Here is a 16,472-nt window from a genome sequence, read left to right on the forward strand (position 1 = left end):
TTGAGATTATATATAGCCTGGAAAACTGCATTATGCTTTTCGCTGTTGTCTTACGTTTCTATCAACCGATTTACTGAAGTGCCCTTCTAATTAGACTTTTTTTTCTTTGTCAAATGCAGGATCGTAACATATCAACCGCACTAGTACCAAGTACAAACCACCAATCTATAATATATGTAATCGAAAGACTAGCTATGAATTATTCAACTAACTAAATTAAATTACCTTATTAATAAACAAACAGTTTGATTATATAGAGAAAAATATATATATATATACAATTTGACATGGAGATTACAACATTGGTACTCATTGCCTAGGTGATACTTTTGACAACGTTTCCGGCTCCGACTAGAATCAGTGGTGTATTACGTGAGCCAAATAATAAAAAAAAGTGATTGGAATTAGTGACTAGTGACTAAAGAAGGAATATAACAAGTTCGCCAATAAGCATAATTCTGTTAAAAAGCTGAAACCCAGATAATGATTCGGTTGGTTTAGCGTATACGACACAGAAATTGGAATTTGGAAGTCAGGACTTGCCCCACAATACAGCCTTCACGTAGTGATAAAAGGGGTTTAAATGGGTCTCAAGTTTTTTGTAAGGCCCGTATATTGGGCTTATACATCTAGGTTCTTTAACTTACCCATTAATATCTTATTTGCTTGTAGTTGAGTAAACATTTCTTACTAAGCCATGTACTGTATTTAATGAAACTTTAAGACTAGCCGACAAATGCACACTATTTTGGCATGGGTGCTTATTATGTTCTTAATTTACATGATTTGACGAACTTATTTATTATTTTTTCTCTTCCTAAAAAGCATATCAGAATCCATTATCCATGTGTTTCAATTCCAAATATACCTCAACTATAACACAAGATCAGTAACCAACTTTCTTTTCAGTCACTAACTAAATAACTAACTAGCTACTAAAACAACAGTCTTTAGTAAGAAATTATTAAAACATGTTTTAAAATAAAATGTCGTTTATGTCAATTATATATATATACACATGAATGTTAGTCAAAGAAATTGTCAATTATCGCATCTTTAGCTTTACAAAGTACGTATAAGCCGGCATGCGACTTAAAATGGCGTCATTCCAATGACATGCATGCGCGATTAGACTGACTAAAAAAAAACCTGTGCGGGGAAGCGCACATTAATACTCTTCACGGTCCACTCACAAGTCATAAGACTCATAACTCACATACATTGACCACAAAAACAACGTGCTTGCGTACACCAAGAAGCAGCAGATTGCGTCCACAAAGGTTCGCGCGGATGACGGAAGCAATGACATCACACACTCTTCACCTCGATAATCCAATCATTCCTCGCCACGTGTCAATTCCAGTAGGCTGCGCAGTCAACGTTGAAAAGAAAACGGTTGGGTTCTATCGCACGTGTCGAGCAACTATATCTCATACGTGTGATTCATGAACCTCCTCTATTATAAAAAAAGCTCCATGGCTCGTCTCCCTCGCAAATCGCCGATAAAAGCACTAAAAAAACCTTTCACATAATGAAGGCGGAGCTAAACTTACCTGAGGGATTCCGATTTCACCCGACGGACGAAGAGCTCGTGAAGTTCTATCTGTGCCGGAGATGCGCATCGGAGCCAATCAGCGCTCCGGTTATCGCAGAGATTGATCTGTACAAGTTCAATCCATGGGAGCTTCCAGGTAATTATCATTACTTCAACGCCACGAAACCAAAGTCTCTCTCTTTGGATAATCGAACTGAACTGAAACTCGAGTTTTTTGTTTTTCAGAGATGGCTCTGTACGGAGAGAAAGAATGGTACTTCTTCTCGCACCGAGACCGGAAATACCCAAACGGTTCGCGTCCGAACCGGTCAGCTGGAACCGGTTATTGGAAAGCGACTGGAGCTGATAAACCGATCGGTAAACCGAAGACGTTAGGGATCAAGAAAGCACTCGTCTTCTACGCCGGGAAAGCTCCGAGAGGGGTGAAGACGAATTGGATCATGCACGAGTATCGTCTCGCTAATGTTGATCGATCTGCCTCTTCTTCGAACAAGAAGAACAGCTTGAGGGTACGTAACTGTTTTTTTTTTTTGGGTCTTGTCTGATTGTCTCAATGGTGATGATTAATGTTTTTTTTGTCGGAAAAAAATTTGCAGCTTGATGATTGGGTTTTATGTCGGATTTATAACAAGAAAGGAACAATGGAGACGTGTTATCCGGTGGATGAGGTGACTACGACGAGTACGTCGGAGTCTAAATGCTCAAGTCACGTGGTTTCACCGGGCGTCACGTGTTCGGACAACGTCGAGTCGAAATGGGTTGATGATCTCGAGGACGCGTTCGTGTTTGGTTCCATCGAGTCGTTGCGAAATGACGCTTTTGTCCCTCGGTTTCCGTATCAGTCCGATGATTTCGCCGCATCGTTCGAAGACCCGCCGGAGCAGAAGCCGTTCCCGGATTGGAGTTTTGCTACTCAGGGGTGAAGTTGCTAAAGAGCACAAATATCAAAGCTTTCTGGGAGTATCTAGCCACCACACACACACCGGAGGGAACTCGGTGTCGGATTCTGACCCGGAAACCAAGTTGGGTCATACAGTTATCAGAGATTCAGAGTTGGTGTCCACTGGTTGATCCGACTCATCAGCTAGATTCGATTTTTGTTTTAGATGTCTAAAGATACATTGTAACTGTAGAAGCAACAGTGACCATTATAAATCATATATATATATATAGTCATCATAATCAATGAGCATAAAGCTTATTTTTCTTTGATGACACAATGTACATTTTTTCTCCAAAAGAAGATTACAAGAGTGATAATAGAGGAGAGCTCTAAAGGGGAGAGAGAGAGACAGACAGAGAGATGGTGAAGATGGGTCAAGAGTCACCGTGAGAAGAACGAGAAGCCCAAATACCAAACACAAGAAACCAGAAGATGAATAAGATTGCCCAGTAGCGTGCAGGACCATACTTGATTCTAGTCAGCACCACCTGTTTTCAAATTTTATTTGTAAATTAATAAAATAGGAGCATGAAAATATGTAAAATAACATGTATTTACTTACGAATCTGAAGAAGATGACTATTGTTAAAGCACATAGACCACCAAGCAGGATATGAAGTCCGCTCCTAGCAGTTTTCTGCGCGTATAAAAAGAAACGTTAGACCAGTAAAAAAAAAGCTAACAATATATATATTTATGAGAGATGACATACCTTTCCAACACGAGGAGCAATGAGCCAGACCAAAGTAACAGTGAGTAAACCGGTAGCAAGTAGAATCCCAGTACCTTCCACAGCCCATTTAGTTGCACGGTTTTCCGTAGGCAAGACCCCAAAGCTCACAGCACCTAAAGCTTGTTCTGGCGTTGCCTGAGAAGCCAGAACAGAGCTACTGTTGTTGTTGTGATTATTAAGTGAATGAGGGCCAAACCATGATGATATCTCACTAAGTCGCTGCCTTCGAATTGCACCAGCTTCATCTGCATCTATGGTTGATTCTGTATTCACCGGTGGTAATACATAGTTTGCATCTCCTCCATCAGCTGTTCTCTCTCTCAAGGCGACAACCACTTTGTTGAAATCTGCAGTTTTTATATTTTCCGCAGCATTCCCACAGATTTCACACACCGTAGATCCATGGTTGAGAAACCATTTGAGTGCACAAGCGTAGTGCACCAGAGCAAGCTCGTTTCTGCACGAACATCCAAGCTCGAGCAACGAATCCTGATGCTGCTGGATCCCCATTTCGATATCACTTGTGCAAATGAAAACTTCCCCGTTGCTCTTGACGACGGAACTCTTCTGCTCAGCCTCTGCATCTTTGCTGACTTCATCTGCATTGCTTTTGCGAGCTTCTGGAATGGGAGGAGTGATCCCCAAAAACCCCAAGGCTGTGTCTCCTCTTCTGTCGGATTCCACAGAATGGCATACACGACAAGTTGGCAAACCAGAGTCACTGTCTGTACTGTAGCGCGCTTCCTCAGCTGCTGGTTCATCCTTCTTGACGGGTGAAGAATCGTGATCATCGACTCCACAGTTTGCTGTCTCCAACTGATTCTCTTTACCCATCAAGCCCGGAAAAGAAAAGCTTTGTTTCTTCACAAAACCCACAAACGTAGGATGATGAATCCGTTTCAACAAGAAAAAGAAGAGAGATATGGCCTATTCTGCATGCTTTCAAACGAGCTCCTGCAAGTTAAAAACATTAAAAAGATGTCATAAACATAAAAGTGGAACAAGCTTATGGTACTACTAACACATCACTTCAACAGAGACAGAAAACGTGAATTAAGAGAAAGTATAAAAATAAAAAAAGGAGCCAAGGCTTTACATTCAAAAAGGAACAATGCATAAACTACTAATGATGACTGAGCTTTGAAGGTATATGATGAGGCTAGTGAGAATGTGATATACTAAGTGAGCTTAAAGGTATCAATTTATAATGATCAGAGATCCAACCCAACCTTTCAGATATCACAAGAGCCAAAAAAAAAAAAAACATGGTGAGATCAACTCAAAAACAAGAAGAAACTGACCAAAATACATGACAAAATGATGTCCGAAACCAAATAAATTTTTAGTCTTCGCAGGTAGTAACTGAGCGGGGATGAACTGCAGCAAAATCCAAACGAAAGAAAACACTGACATAAGTAAATATAAAATATAATATCTACAGTAAGCCGATGAAGATAGCCATTACTCCAATTGGTTTACCTAAGCAGATTAAAGCAGCCATAACTCTTAAATTTTTAAAACTAAAGTAGATGTAGCAGCCTCTACTTTAATTTTTTTTTTAATTAACAGATGAAGCAGATGAAACAAGCTATCACTCCAATAGGTTTTAACTGAAGCAGCATGAAGCAAGCACCCATGAAGATTTAATTATCATTTTTAAGAAAAATCACACTACCAAATCTCCACCACTGATTTTAAGGAGAGAAGAAGAAGAAGAAGAAGCCCATTGAAAAAGATGACATCAGCAGTTTTTGTTCTTTCTCTTATGGAGTAATGAGCCACCGACTTAAAAAAACAGAGACAAACAAAATCACGACACGACATATATGAAGCAAGATTTAAAACGATCTACAGATTGAGAGATCAAAACAAGTGCGAATCTGAGCAGATTTGAAAGGTTTGTGGATCAATAAACTTGGCAGAAAAAAAATAAGGGAAGGTGAGAGAGTGAACAAACCTCCGCCAAATCTGGTATGGAACTTTCGGAAAAACGCAATCTGGTTTTTGAATCCTCGGATTCTGGGAATTGAGGAAAAATGCTCGTGAGATTCGAAAAAGAGAGCTCTTCTTTGCCCACTACACCAACCTTCACATGGTGGTGCGGAGAGCTGGATGGAGTGTTTTTTTTTTTGTTTTCTTTCTTTTCACTATATATAACGTTTTTTTCTTTTCTAGAGGAACAAAAAGACAACAAATAAAAAGATGATGAGTTGACAAAAAAGAAGAAGATGATGATAACTTGATAAGTAATTAAATGGTCTCTCTTTTTTTGACCAAAGAATTAAATGGTATTTAGAGTCATTTTGGGAGAAAAAATCTTGACTTCATATATCGTAACAGTTTTGTTTCAAATACTTGGAATCTACTCTATTAATTTAGAGTCCTAAATTTTATCTACCATAGAAATGTTGTTTTTAAAATTTGGACTCATTCATATTTATTAATACGCTACATATGTTTGACCTTCACAAGTTTGTTACAACCAGATTTTATACGCTGTCTAAATAATATGTCCAGATAACTTAAAATAAACCAAAATCTAATTTACTAAACTATCGACAATTAAACTAACAAAACCGGTACGTTGTTAACTAATACTCCCTCCGTTTCATAATACTTGATGTTTTAGAAGGATAATTTTGTTTCAAATTAGATGAAATTTTGAGATTTTAAGGTTACTTTAACTTTATTGGAAACTGTTCAACCAATTAGATTTCACAGTCTTTTTTATTATTGGTTAATTGATTTTAAAATTATATATTTAAAATATTTTTTATTTAAAAATACAATTTTCTTAATCTTTGTGCACTATGTTAAAACATCAAGTATTATGAAACGGAAGGAGTAATACAATAACTATTCCAAGCATTATATACAAAAATAATAATAACTCTAACTGGACTTTGGACATCATGTTAGTATAGAAGAATAATACAATAACACTAACTGACGATCATGTTTATACACATATCGTTTCTGCTTCTTATCAGATCACTACCTGCCCACAGAAAAAAATTCAAATTGTCTCATATTGTGTTCATCTTTAACCATACAAAACATTACAACAAACTAAAAATTCTAACTATGAACACAAAAAAAGAAAAAAAAATTGAGGACTTAAGATGTTATATAGTTATCTTGCAGACTTGGAGAGATGTTGACAAAAAAAGACTTGGGGAGACATTATAAAATCATCATTCAGCACCATAGACAAGTACATGATAAATCTAATCTTAGCTAACGTGTCGTGCAAACAAAATAACCTCTAACAACTTAATTCTTTTTAATTTTTAAAATAAAATTTTAACAAAATCACCTCTTTGATTTAAGAAAAATAATATCACAAGTAATCTCTAAATCATACCACTAAATTACTACATATTAGGGCTGAGAAAAAACCCTAAATTCGAAGAACCTTTTTAAAAAATAGTACTGAATCCGAACACAAATTTGTTAAATATCCGAATGGGGTCAAAATTTTGGTATTAAAAACTGAAACGGAAACCAACCTGAACCAAAGTATTTTGCGTATCCCAATGTATCCAAAATATATCTATATACTTAAATATATATTTTTAGGCTTAATATATTAAAAATCTAAAATATAAGATATTTTGGAATTGTCACAAATATTTGAAAGTTTATACAGATAATCAAGAGTAAATGTCTAAAATAGCCACAAAATATTCAAAAAACTAAAATACTTGAAATATCTATTAATTTTATATGATGAAAAAAATCTATTGATTTTATATCCAAATATACGAGCCAAACTAATTTATATGTTAAATTTAGGTATTTCAGAATACATTATTTGAATTTATATGTAATATATTATTTTTAAAGATTTTGGTAAATTATATAAAATAATTTATCTAGGTCATCTGAGCCGAACCGTACCTACAAAGATCCAAACCAAATCCGCATCAGAAATTTTAAATATCCGAATAGAGCTCAAATTTCAATCTTGAACCCTTTAAACCTGAGTAGACTGGAACCAAACCCGAATGAGTAACTTAAAGCAAACCCCTACTACATATGAAACATTATATATTACAAACTAACACCAAGTACAACATATGTTATAGTACAAATAAATTGTGTACTTATAAAGATAATATATTATATAGATGTCAAAAAATATTTACTATTTCCACCTATTATATAACACAAAAAAACAATAAATTCGAAACTTTATAATATAATTAAGATAATATTAGTATTTTACAAACAATATCCGCGCACAGCGCGGGTTCTTATCTAGTTAGATGCTTATAGTCAAATTAGATGCTTATAGTCAAAACGTTTATTTCCCTTTTATACCAAAATATCATTATGTTGACTAGAAACTTCATATCATACAATAAATCAAGATTAAAGGAAAATAACTATTTTCTATAAGAAAACCCAAGCGTTAATTTAAAATGAAAGTCTGGATATAATGAAGTTTTTTTTTGCTAAAAGAATATAATAAAGTTCTATACGGATAATATAAAAGCAGACGATATGTGTTTTAATTCAAGTATTTTACAGGGAGAAAAATACAAAAGCAGACGATATGTCTTCTTTGGCTCTAATTTGTTTTCTTGATCTTTTTTCTTTTGGTTTGGGATTTTTTTTAAATATTCTGTTTTTTTCTTTCTGACGATATTTTTCGTTTGTGTGGCAAGATGGATGGAAAGGAGCTTAATTATCCAATCTAAGAAATTCGTATCAAAAATAATATAATTACAAATATATGATTTAGTGTAATTGATTGTTACATTTAAAAAAGAACACTATTGATTTTTACATTTAATACATTTTCTTTACAGCAACTAAAAATTATATGTAGCACTAGATATTCTAGTCGTACTGGATAAGTTCAAAATTTTTTTTTTTTTTTTTGCTAAACCGATAAGTTCAAATTTACCACTGGTTTCTTTTTAATAAATTTTTTACCACTGGTTTATAAAACAAAACTTGAAGTAGATGGTTTGATTTAATCATGAGCACTGCGTTAACACTGAATAATAAGATTCATGCTTCTGCTCTTACTTACGTTTCAAAGATAATAAAACACATTCGAGAGGAAGCCTAAACCAGTGACGTCATGTCAAAACGTAGACCATTGATTCACGTCTGAAAGAAGCAGAATCTGTTTGAAAACTATGAAAGTGGACTTTGTTTTAGTTCCTCTCGTACATTTGGACAGCCACATCCAGGTTGGTTCTAGCTTTCGGTGCTGAACCTAAAAAAGAACCTTTTATAGGTTCTCGAGGAAATTACACGTAACTGAATCTTATACGACACATTAAAAAAGTAAAAAAAAAAAAAGCTCATATCAGACAACGAAAAGACGATTGATGTGGGGTAGGTAAATTAAGCCTTTCTCCATGGCCTTTGTATAAAATATCCTAAAAATTTTACTAGTGTATGTATGTATGTTTATATGACCAAAGTTTTTTTAGTTAACACTTTCCGAAGCCAATCTCAGGGGCTTTCGTATTGACACACTATACAGATGACACTCTTCACAACACACAAAAAAGGGAGAAAAAAAATACACAAAAAATCAGGGTACAAAGCAAAAATCTCGTACCCGGGCTTTCTAGTTGGGTAAGACATGATTGTAAGTTACTCTTCTAGTTGGCAAAACTTGTTGAGAGGATATTTGTATTTTACTTTTCTTCTAAGAAAGATGGAGAGCCATTTGTTGAAGAAGCTCTTTCTTTTGACATGCATTTATGACTCCTTTACATTCTGCATCGAGCAAGACCTCGTTCATTATGGCCGCTGCATGACCTCTAGGTTCATCTGACGCTCTTCTTAACATAAACACCTGAACACAAAACCAGCCCTTACATCATCATCATAAGGGTTTCTGTTACCGTTTCATTGTTTGAAAAAGGTAGAGGGCAGAGTTTGTAGCCTTATGACATAAAATCGACGAGAATAAGAAATGATGTACCTGCCCGTGGTGAGTTATCTCCAAGCATCCAGGTTGCTGAATAAACGGTTCTCCATCTATTTGAACAGGGAAAGGACTAGAAACATGTATTTTTATTACCTTCCCCTGTGCTAGCCTCCTGGCCTGAGAAAGACCAACCTGAAAAGGAAGAATCGTGCGTTGAAAATTTGTTGAATCCATTCAGCCTCATACTGAATAAGGAAAATACTAGTTAAGTGTCATAAAGAAGAGCAAAAGGCAATCTGGGAAGAGATTAGACCTGTAGCTTCCCCAGGTGCCACGCTCCACGGACACATACAACCTCTAGAGTCTTGTCGTGCATAGACTGAATGCTAAAACTATCATCATCATCATGTTCATAATCATTTTGCCAAAGATCTACTCCCCCCATATAACTTCCAATGTTAAGTACTATTAGACCCTCTGAATCCTGAAGGAAAAACAAATTAGGGACATAAGTTCTTAGAGGCAACAACAACGATGTTAGCCTTTTGGTAAAATCAACCTAGTCTCAGTTACCATAAAATCAAAGAATTATCCACACAAGGAAACTAAAGGAAGTTGCCAGTCATTTTCTTTTTTACCAAGCAACAACTATACATTACCGATGCTCAAGTTTACCTAATACTATATGCTCAACGGTAATGGTCGGGACTTCCATATTATCAGAGAACAAAAAGGCACAGTAGTGAGGAAAGTGACGTAGACAAATCCTATAATAACAAACCAGACAAGATGGGGAAACACGGGTTGTTTCGTTAGAGTACGATACCTTGGGGATATCAATGTCTTTTCCATCAACCTCAAGCCAGACTTGCCATGGTAAATCGGCACATGCTCGATCCATGATATCCCTCGCACCTTCTTTAGCATATCGTAATTTATTTACAAACTGCATAACAAACAAGAGAAACAAATATATCAGCCGTTTGTTCTGTTTAAATAAGATAATTGTTGGGTTAAGACACAATGCCTACAACACCAATGACAATGATACTTAGCTTCTTCCACATAATGGTGGTCACTATATCATATAAGTTCAGGGTAAGATAAACCCAACATGAGTACCTGACTACAAAACTTCTCTGGATTTTCTTGCCGCATCATGTGAAATTCATATGCAACCTTGGCATCGCAGCCAATACCTAAAAAAATGAAAATGTCAGCTATACTTGATGATCCAAGACAGAGGCCAAAACAATCAATGATTCATAAATTCACCTAAGTAATTCATCATAAATTTGTGGCTCTCTCTTGCTGGAAATATTTTTGTACTCTCTTCTACAATCTTTACACTCCAGCGATCCAACATTGTAACTGCAGCATGATCTATGTCTTGCAAAAACGTTCTTAGACTTCCTTGTCCATCAACTACTGAAATACCTCTTCCCCACTGCAAAACTCTAGATAGATCATTTCCCGTGCCTAACGGAAGAATAGCAACAGGTGGAGGAGATTCGAAATTCCGCTTCTCAATGGCATCAAGCACCCAAGCAACTGTTCCATCTCCTCCACACACCAAAACTCTAAAGTACTTCACTTTGCTACATAGGTCTAGACCAGCATCTGGTCCTTGACAAGAGCCAAGTTCAAAGACCTGCAATTTAGCAAAGAGATTATTATATTATCACTTACTGATATTATATCAGTATGCTTAACAACAAACAAACTTCAAAGCAACATTATCTACATAATACGATTTTTTTTTTCTGGGTCAAAAACTAAAAGACAATATGAATTCCATATTTCAAGCCATCACTTGCTAGTTGCTACTGAAACGATTTTTCGAATATCTATAGTGAATTTCTGACAAACTGAAGTTCATTTGTTACCTGTACTGGATTTAACAGCATATTGAGTCTCCTATGTAGGAAAGGACCGATTTGACCTCCACTCTTGGCATTAATAAAGACCAAAAGCGGTCTTGCATCCGGGGGTAAATCAACCAAGCTATACTTCTTCATATAATTAACAGCAGCATGTTTACTTCGTTTAGGTGCCCCTATACCATTTTGCATTCCGTTACCGTTTGGCATGTCCGAGACCTTATTTAAGCAATCTGTGCTCCTGTCCCTGCGTAGTTTCTTCACTACAAGCCCATTAACTAGGCTTTTCGCAGGATTGCTGCCTGAATCCTCCAATAGCTTACCACCATTAGATTGGGCATTCCCATTTTTACCCCTATTTCGCTTTCTTCTCATCTTCCCCCGTATCGAAGCCAACTCGTTTTTAATAGTACTCAGCACTCCGTTAACACCACTTTCTCCGCTGACTTTCACATGTACTGGAGAGAGGATCACCCTCCTTAGAGAGCCAAGATCACAAGCGTCACCAGATTCCTTGGACATAATCATGTGACACTTGACGTGTATTAGACGCTGGCACCAAAGACAGTGCCACATGGGAGAAGCCTCAATGAAAGGAACACCACAAGGTTCATCACAATAGAAGCAAAAAGCAGACATATCGGCACTATCATCCATGTTAACCCATCGCTCGGACCAGTGATGCCTCACATGGTCAGATCCAGCCTGCGCAACGCATTTGCAGTCTTTCGCCGCAGAGCCAGAGCAGTAAAAGTGAGCCGCGACGCCGCATACAGAGCACCGGTGGACAGGGATACTCAGAGCTGCTTTGTTGGAAACGTTCTGGCCGGGGACGAGAGAGTGGAGACAGACGCAGCAGGTGGATGGCTGAGGCCCGTAACCGTAATCATCGGTCCACTGATGATGAGAGAGTGGAACTTTCAGCCGTTTCCATACTTTCTTCTTCTCTCTGGCGGCAGCTTTGACCCAATTGAGAGAAGTATTGTTCTGCCATTTGAGAAAGGTGTAGACAAGAGCGAGGACACCAAGTGATCCAGTTACAAGCCATCCGAGTATAAAGGGACTATCGGCACCAGAACTGATCAACCACTGAACAAAAGAGAAGCCCACTTCCATCATTGTAGAATCTAATATGCCATTTTAACTTACAGCTTTAGGCCCTGCTAAGATAAAAAAAAAGGATCCATGAGAAGGTAAACCTAAAAGAACAATCACAGATTCAATCTGGCAGCATAATTCTAAAAATATGCCAATTCAATTCCAGAAATGAATTGTCTAAGCATCGAAGCTATACGAGATCAAGCAATTCGGAGGAACAAATCAAGCAGAAGGAGTCATGTAAAATCGAGAAGCGATCTAATCGACGGAGAAACTTCAAACAAAAAAAAGAATCTAGATCTGACGCGAATACTGACAGATGATGAGTCAATTTAAAATCTGTACCATATGAAATCAAATTCACAGAATCGGATCCGAGTTCACGACGGAGAACGGTGAGGTGAAATTTTAAACCCCAGATTTTACGAGCACCGGTCAAAAAATTTCTCCAAAATCCTATTCCTCCTCTAAGCCAGCGAAGCTGAGAAAGAGAAAGAGAAAGAGAGGAGAGAGAAGGAGAGTTCGTATAACGAAAGGTGAAAAGCAAAAGGCGGGACTTGGCCTATATACGCGCTACAAACGAGCGATCAGTCTCTCCTGTTCGTCGGTGTTGGCTTGGTCTTTTACCATTGTACCCCTCACTCAAGTCCTTTTATGACGTCACTTGCAAAGAAATAAGTAAATTTAATTTTGACGATCCAAGTATATATTATAGTTATTTTTTAACGAAATTGATACTGTTTTTTTTTTACACCAAAACCTACTCTACTAAGTAGAAGTCTACCGATTCAGAAAACCAAATCGGAAATATAAAATCTACATATAACATACATAACTTCATGAGAGTTCCTCGTACCACATGTAAACTTGTCCGTTATTATATTTTGTGTTCTTAAAATATGTTTGGTTTTAAAGTTTAAAAAAAAGTTTTATTTTGGCAAAATTTTTCCATATGTATAGAAAAAATTGACTATTTTTCGGATAACGACACCATCTTCAACAGTTAAAAACAATCCGTCACATATACTATATCTGAGAACTATAGAATTTTCATACACTTCATAATCCAAATCAATAAATTTACTAGGATAATATGCGTGTATGCACGAAATGAGCTTTTATATTAATGTTTGTTTATTAAATAGTTTAACATTTTGCAACACTATGATTTTTGTCAATTGTAAATTGACAAATATAAATTTTGGTTGATTCAGATTTTCTGATTTTTGTTATTATACTCATTAGTCTCATTCATGTTTTACTATTTATTAGGTTAGGTTTGGTTGTAAACTGACAAATACAAATGTTGGTTTATTAGTTGTTATTTTTATGTTTTTCTAAATATTATGGTTATTTAAACATTTGATCTGATATGGTCTATTTTTAAAAAAATATTCATATTATTTATAAAATATCATGAAATTTACTTTAATCTAATTAAATTCGATCGAACTCGATTCAAATCGGTGGAACCACAATGATCCATGACCCAAGAAAATTTCGGTTTGCTAGCCGATCCAGTTGTAAAAATACTGAAAAAAATATATATGTCACAATTAGATTGATGTCATGTTTTTTGTTAAAATTGAATACGGTAATAACATATGCAAAACAAAAAAAAGATATTTAGGGGATATTTTGGTATTCTCTTTGTCAAACACAAAACAAATTTTATTTTTGAAATCCAAGGCAAATATTTAACCCTTTAATACATTCTATTATTAAACTTTTTGATAATCACAATTTACTAATTAGAGAATGGTATTGTATAATATATTTTTTTTCTTTTAAAAAAGTTGTTAACCAAAAAAGGAAAATCAGCCTTTAAACAATAGGAAAAGATTAAGGCCCAATGGGCCAAGTTTCCTTGGACGCCAGGCGGTGAAAACAAAAAGGAAAACCCTAAAGTGTCTATAAAATAAGAAATCAAAACCTATTAGTTGTTAATTGAGGCGCAAGCTATCGATTAGCCTCTTTTTATATAACTCCTGTGTCCAGCCCTCGTTGATTTCTTCTTTCAGATTATATAAGTTTATCCTCTCTCTCTTTCGCTCAGTTTCTTTACTTTTGTTTAATCTCAATATGGAGGATGATGATCTACAGAGACCCTATTCTGTTTGCACCAGAGATTATCTTAAAGAGAAGATGAATAAACAGATCAATGATATCTCCGAGATTTTCTGCGTTTCCAACTCCGACGCGACTGTACTACTCATGAAACTCCGGTGGAACTCGCAGCTTCTTTCAGAGCGTTTGTGCCAAGAAAACAAGAAACTGTTGTCTGAGTCAGGTTTGAAACCAGTTGTTACTGACACCAAAAAAGATTTATCAGATTCTTCTTGTGATGAGTTTTATGAGTTCTTTGATGACGTCAATGATGATGATGATGTTAAGACCTCCACACCCTTTTGTTCTCACAAGTTCTCCACTACTTATTGGAGTAAGTATCTTGAGAAGAACTTCTTCTCCGTGAAGAAAACCCTAGCTACAATCTCTTGTCCTCACCAAGACTGTGGAGCTGCAGTGGGGCGTGACACGATCGAGAAGCTAACGGTGAAGGATAAAGATAGGTACGATGAGTATATTCTGAGATCTTACCTCGGGAAACGCAAGAGACAGATCAAACAGTGTCCTGCACAAGGTTGCAGTTACTTCATTGAGTTTCCTCGGAGTGTTGATGCTGAAGAGTATGGTTTGAACGTTGTGTGTCTATGCGGTCATACCTTCTGTTGGAGATGCAGACTCGAGTCACACGGACCTGTGACGTGCAAGAACGCCTCTGACTGGCTGTCTAGAGACTTGGAGAAGTTGTCCAAGTCACTGAGCGTTTCCTGGATCGAAGCCAACAGGAAGCCTTGCCCTCACTGCCTATCTCCTGTGGAGATTGGTCTTGGTTCACTAGACTCCAAGTTCGAGTCTTGTGCCTACTGCAGGTCTGAAAAAAAAAAAAAAAAAAAACAAAACCAAATCTTAATATTGTTAAGTTTTTATAGTTAACAGCATGATTAACCCGGGGTTCTTAACTTTTAACTAAAAATCTAATTTTAAGAACCGATTCTTAGTTTTTTTTAGTTAAAACTTAAAAGTTAAGAAATAGTTTCTTAACTCCCGCTAAGAACCCCACCCTAAGAACTCGGATTAATCATGGTCTAAGTGTTAATCATCATGTACTAATCTGTGTTTGTGTTTTTTTTTCTCTTGGTTTTAGTGGTAGCTTCTGTTGGGAGTGTATGCAGTCAGAAGAATCCCACAAAACGGAATCAGGATCTTATGATGGAGACTGTCTTGAATCGGAAACGGAGGAGGATCCACCAGAAGTGGATACTTCGTGTTTGGATCGCTGGGAGGCTAGTGAGGTCTCATTGGTGGAAGCTAAATCCGAGCTCCAAGCTTTCGAGGAATCCAACAGCACGAAAGAAGAAGAATACGTTAAGGTTACGAGAGAAGGACTGATGCTGATTGTTCAGTGCAGACAGTTCCTAAAATGGAGCTGTGTGTATGAACACATCCACCTAGAGCACGAGGCCTCGAAGAAGGAGTTTCTGAGATTCCTACAAGACTATGCAAGCACACTAGTCCAGAGTTTCTCAGAGACTTTGAAGGAGGAAACAAGAAAGGCCTTGTCTGAACCTACTAGTTTCGAGGAGGTTACTTGCTACAGGGGAAATATATCAGCCGTGACAAGCAGCATTGGTAACTACTTCTATAACTTCTCCAAGGCTCTACGAGATGGTTTGGACGTTGTGGAGGTGAAGCACTATGACGACTTTTCTCCTTGCTGGCTATGTGACCGGTGCACCTATGCGAACACCTGGCTCCATAAGGCGTGTCAGATGTGCTGTGATGAATCTGCTGTGGAGAAGCCAAAGTGATTCGTTTATTAGGAAAAATGTTTTTATTTTGCTCTGTTAATTTCTTGAGACTAGTTCTCGTCATGCCCTTATAAAACCAATGTTTTTCATCTCGTTAGTTCACACCACCTTGACGTTTTTAAGGGTTTACCAATTATACCACCGATGCAAGAACCTAGAAAGCTCAAATAAAAAAAAGAGCAAACTGTGCATATGTACAAATACACAACTAGCTTTATGTTAGCTTCAAGCTGTTCTCTCACTCACTCACTGTCCACCTCTCAGGTACACCAACAATCCTTTGAAGCAGTTTTAACCACTCCAGAAATCGCTAGTCTATCTTCTGGTGAGCTTTCTGTGCAGAGAATAGCCATAGCATACCATCCAAAAACTATAAATTAGGTTTCAGTCAACGTAGAGCTTTAAAAGAATATTCAAGTCTTGCATGATCAAGCAAGAGGATGATTTTCCTTCCTTTTTTCCAAGCGGGCTGACCAAAACCGAGTTCAAGAGGCG

The 16,472-nt window shown here is 36.8% G+C and overlaps 4 protein-coding genes across 7 annotated transcripts; 2 read left to right on the forward strand and 2 right to left on the reverse strand.

Moving 5' to 3' along the window:
- Window positions 1-1,478: 1,478 nt before the first annotated feature.
- LOC108861627 (NAC domain-containing protein 102) lies at window positions 1,479-2,767 on the forward strand. Its single transcript, XM_018635530.2, has 3 exons — window positions 1,479-1,691; window positions 1,781-2,064; window positions 2,152-2,767. The coding sequence occupies exons 1-3, from the start codon at window positions 1,532-1,534 to the stop codon at window positions 2,476-2,478; spliced, it is 771 nt and encodes a 256-aa protein (XP_018491032.1). The 5' UTR covers window positions 1,479-1,531; the 3' UTR covers window positions 2,479-2,767.
- On the reverse strand, window positions 2,696-5,387 carry LOC108861626 (uncharacterized). Of its 3 annotated transcripts, none has more exons than XM_018635528.2 (5): window positions 5,189-5,387; window positions 4,533-4,608; window positions 3,211-4,185; window positions 3,061-3,135; window positions 2,696-2,986 (listed from the first exon to the last, which is right to left on the reverse strand). In XM_018635528.2, exons 3-5 carry the CDS (start codon window positions 4,063-4,065, stop codon window positions 2,873-2,875), a joined length of 1,044 nt encoding a protein of 347 aa, XP_018491030.1. In that variant the 5' UTR covers window positions 4,066-4,185; window positions 4,533-4,608; window positions 5,189-5,387; the 3' UTR covers window positions 2,696-2,872. The 3 variants fall into 3 exon arrangements, with proteins under 3 accessions (XP_018491030.1, XP_056842106.1, XP_018491029.1); XM_056986126.1 differs by lacking the exon at window positions 4,533-4,608 and adding an exon at window positions 4,907-5,016; XM_018635527.2 differs by lacking the exon at window positions 4,533-4,608.
- Window positions 5,388-8,612: 3,225 nt separating this feature from the next.
- Window positions 8,613-12,696, reverse strand: LOC108856264 (diacylglycerol kinase 2). Of its 2 annotated transcripts, none has more exons than XM_018630030.2 (8): window positions 12,451-12,696; window positions 11,014-12,167; window positions 10,403-10,778; window positions 10,250-10,326; window positions 9,954-10,073; window positions 9,441-9,611; window positions 9,182-9,319; window positions 8,613-9,052 (listed from the first exon to the last, which is right to left on the reverse strand). In XM_018630030.2, exons 2-8 carry the CDS (start codon window positions 12,124-12,126, stop codon window positions 8,903-8,905), a joined length of 2,145 nt encoding a protein of 714 aa, XP_018485532.1. In that variant the 5' UTR covers window positions 12,127-12,167; window positions 12,451-12,696; the 3' UTR covers window positions 8,613-8,902. The 2 variants fall into 2 exon arrangements, with proteins under 2 accessions (XP_018485532.1, XP_018485533.1); XM_018630031.2 differs by having other exon boundaries at window positions 11,014-12,170.
- A 1,452-nt stretch (window positions 12,697-14,148) lies between these two features.
- LOC108860415 (probable E3 ubiquitin-protein ligase ARI13) lies at window positions 14,149-16,110 on the forward strand. Its single transcript, XM_018634299.2, has 2 exons — window positions 14,149-15,038; window positions 15,314-16,110. The coding sequence occupies exons 1-2, from the start codon at window positions 14,188-14,190 to the stop codon at window positions 15,975-15,977; spliced, it is 1,515 nt and encodes a 504-aa protein (XP_018489801.1). The 5' UTR covers window positions 14,149-14,187; the 3' UTR covers window positions 15,978-16,110.
- The last annotated feature ends 362 nt before the right edge of the window (window positions 16,111-16,472 follow it).

Source organism: Raphanus sativus, chromosome 5 (assembly GCF_000801105.2).
Source record: "Raphanus sativus cultivar WK10039 chromosome 5, ASM80110v3, whole genome shotgun sequence".
NCBI lineage: Eukaryota > Viridiplantae > Streptophyta > Magnoliopsida > Brassicales > Brassicaceae > Raphanus > Raphanus sativus.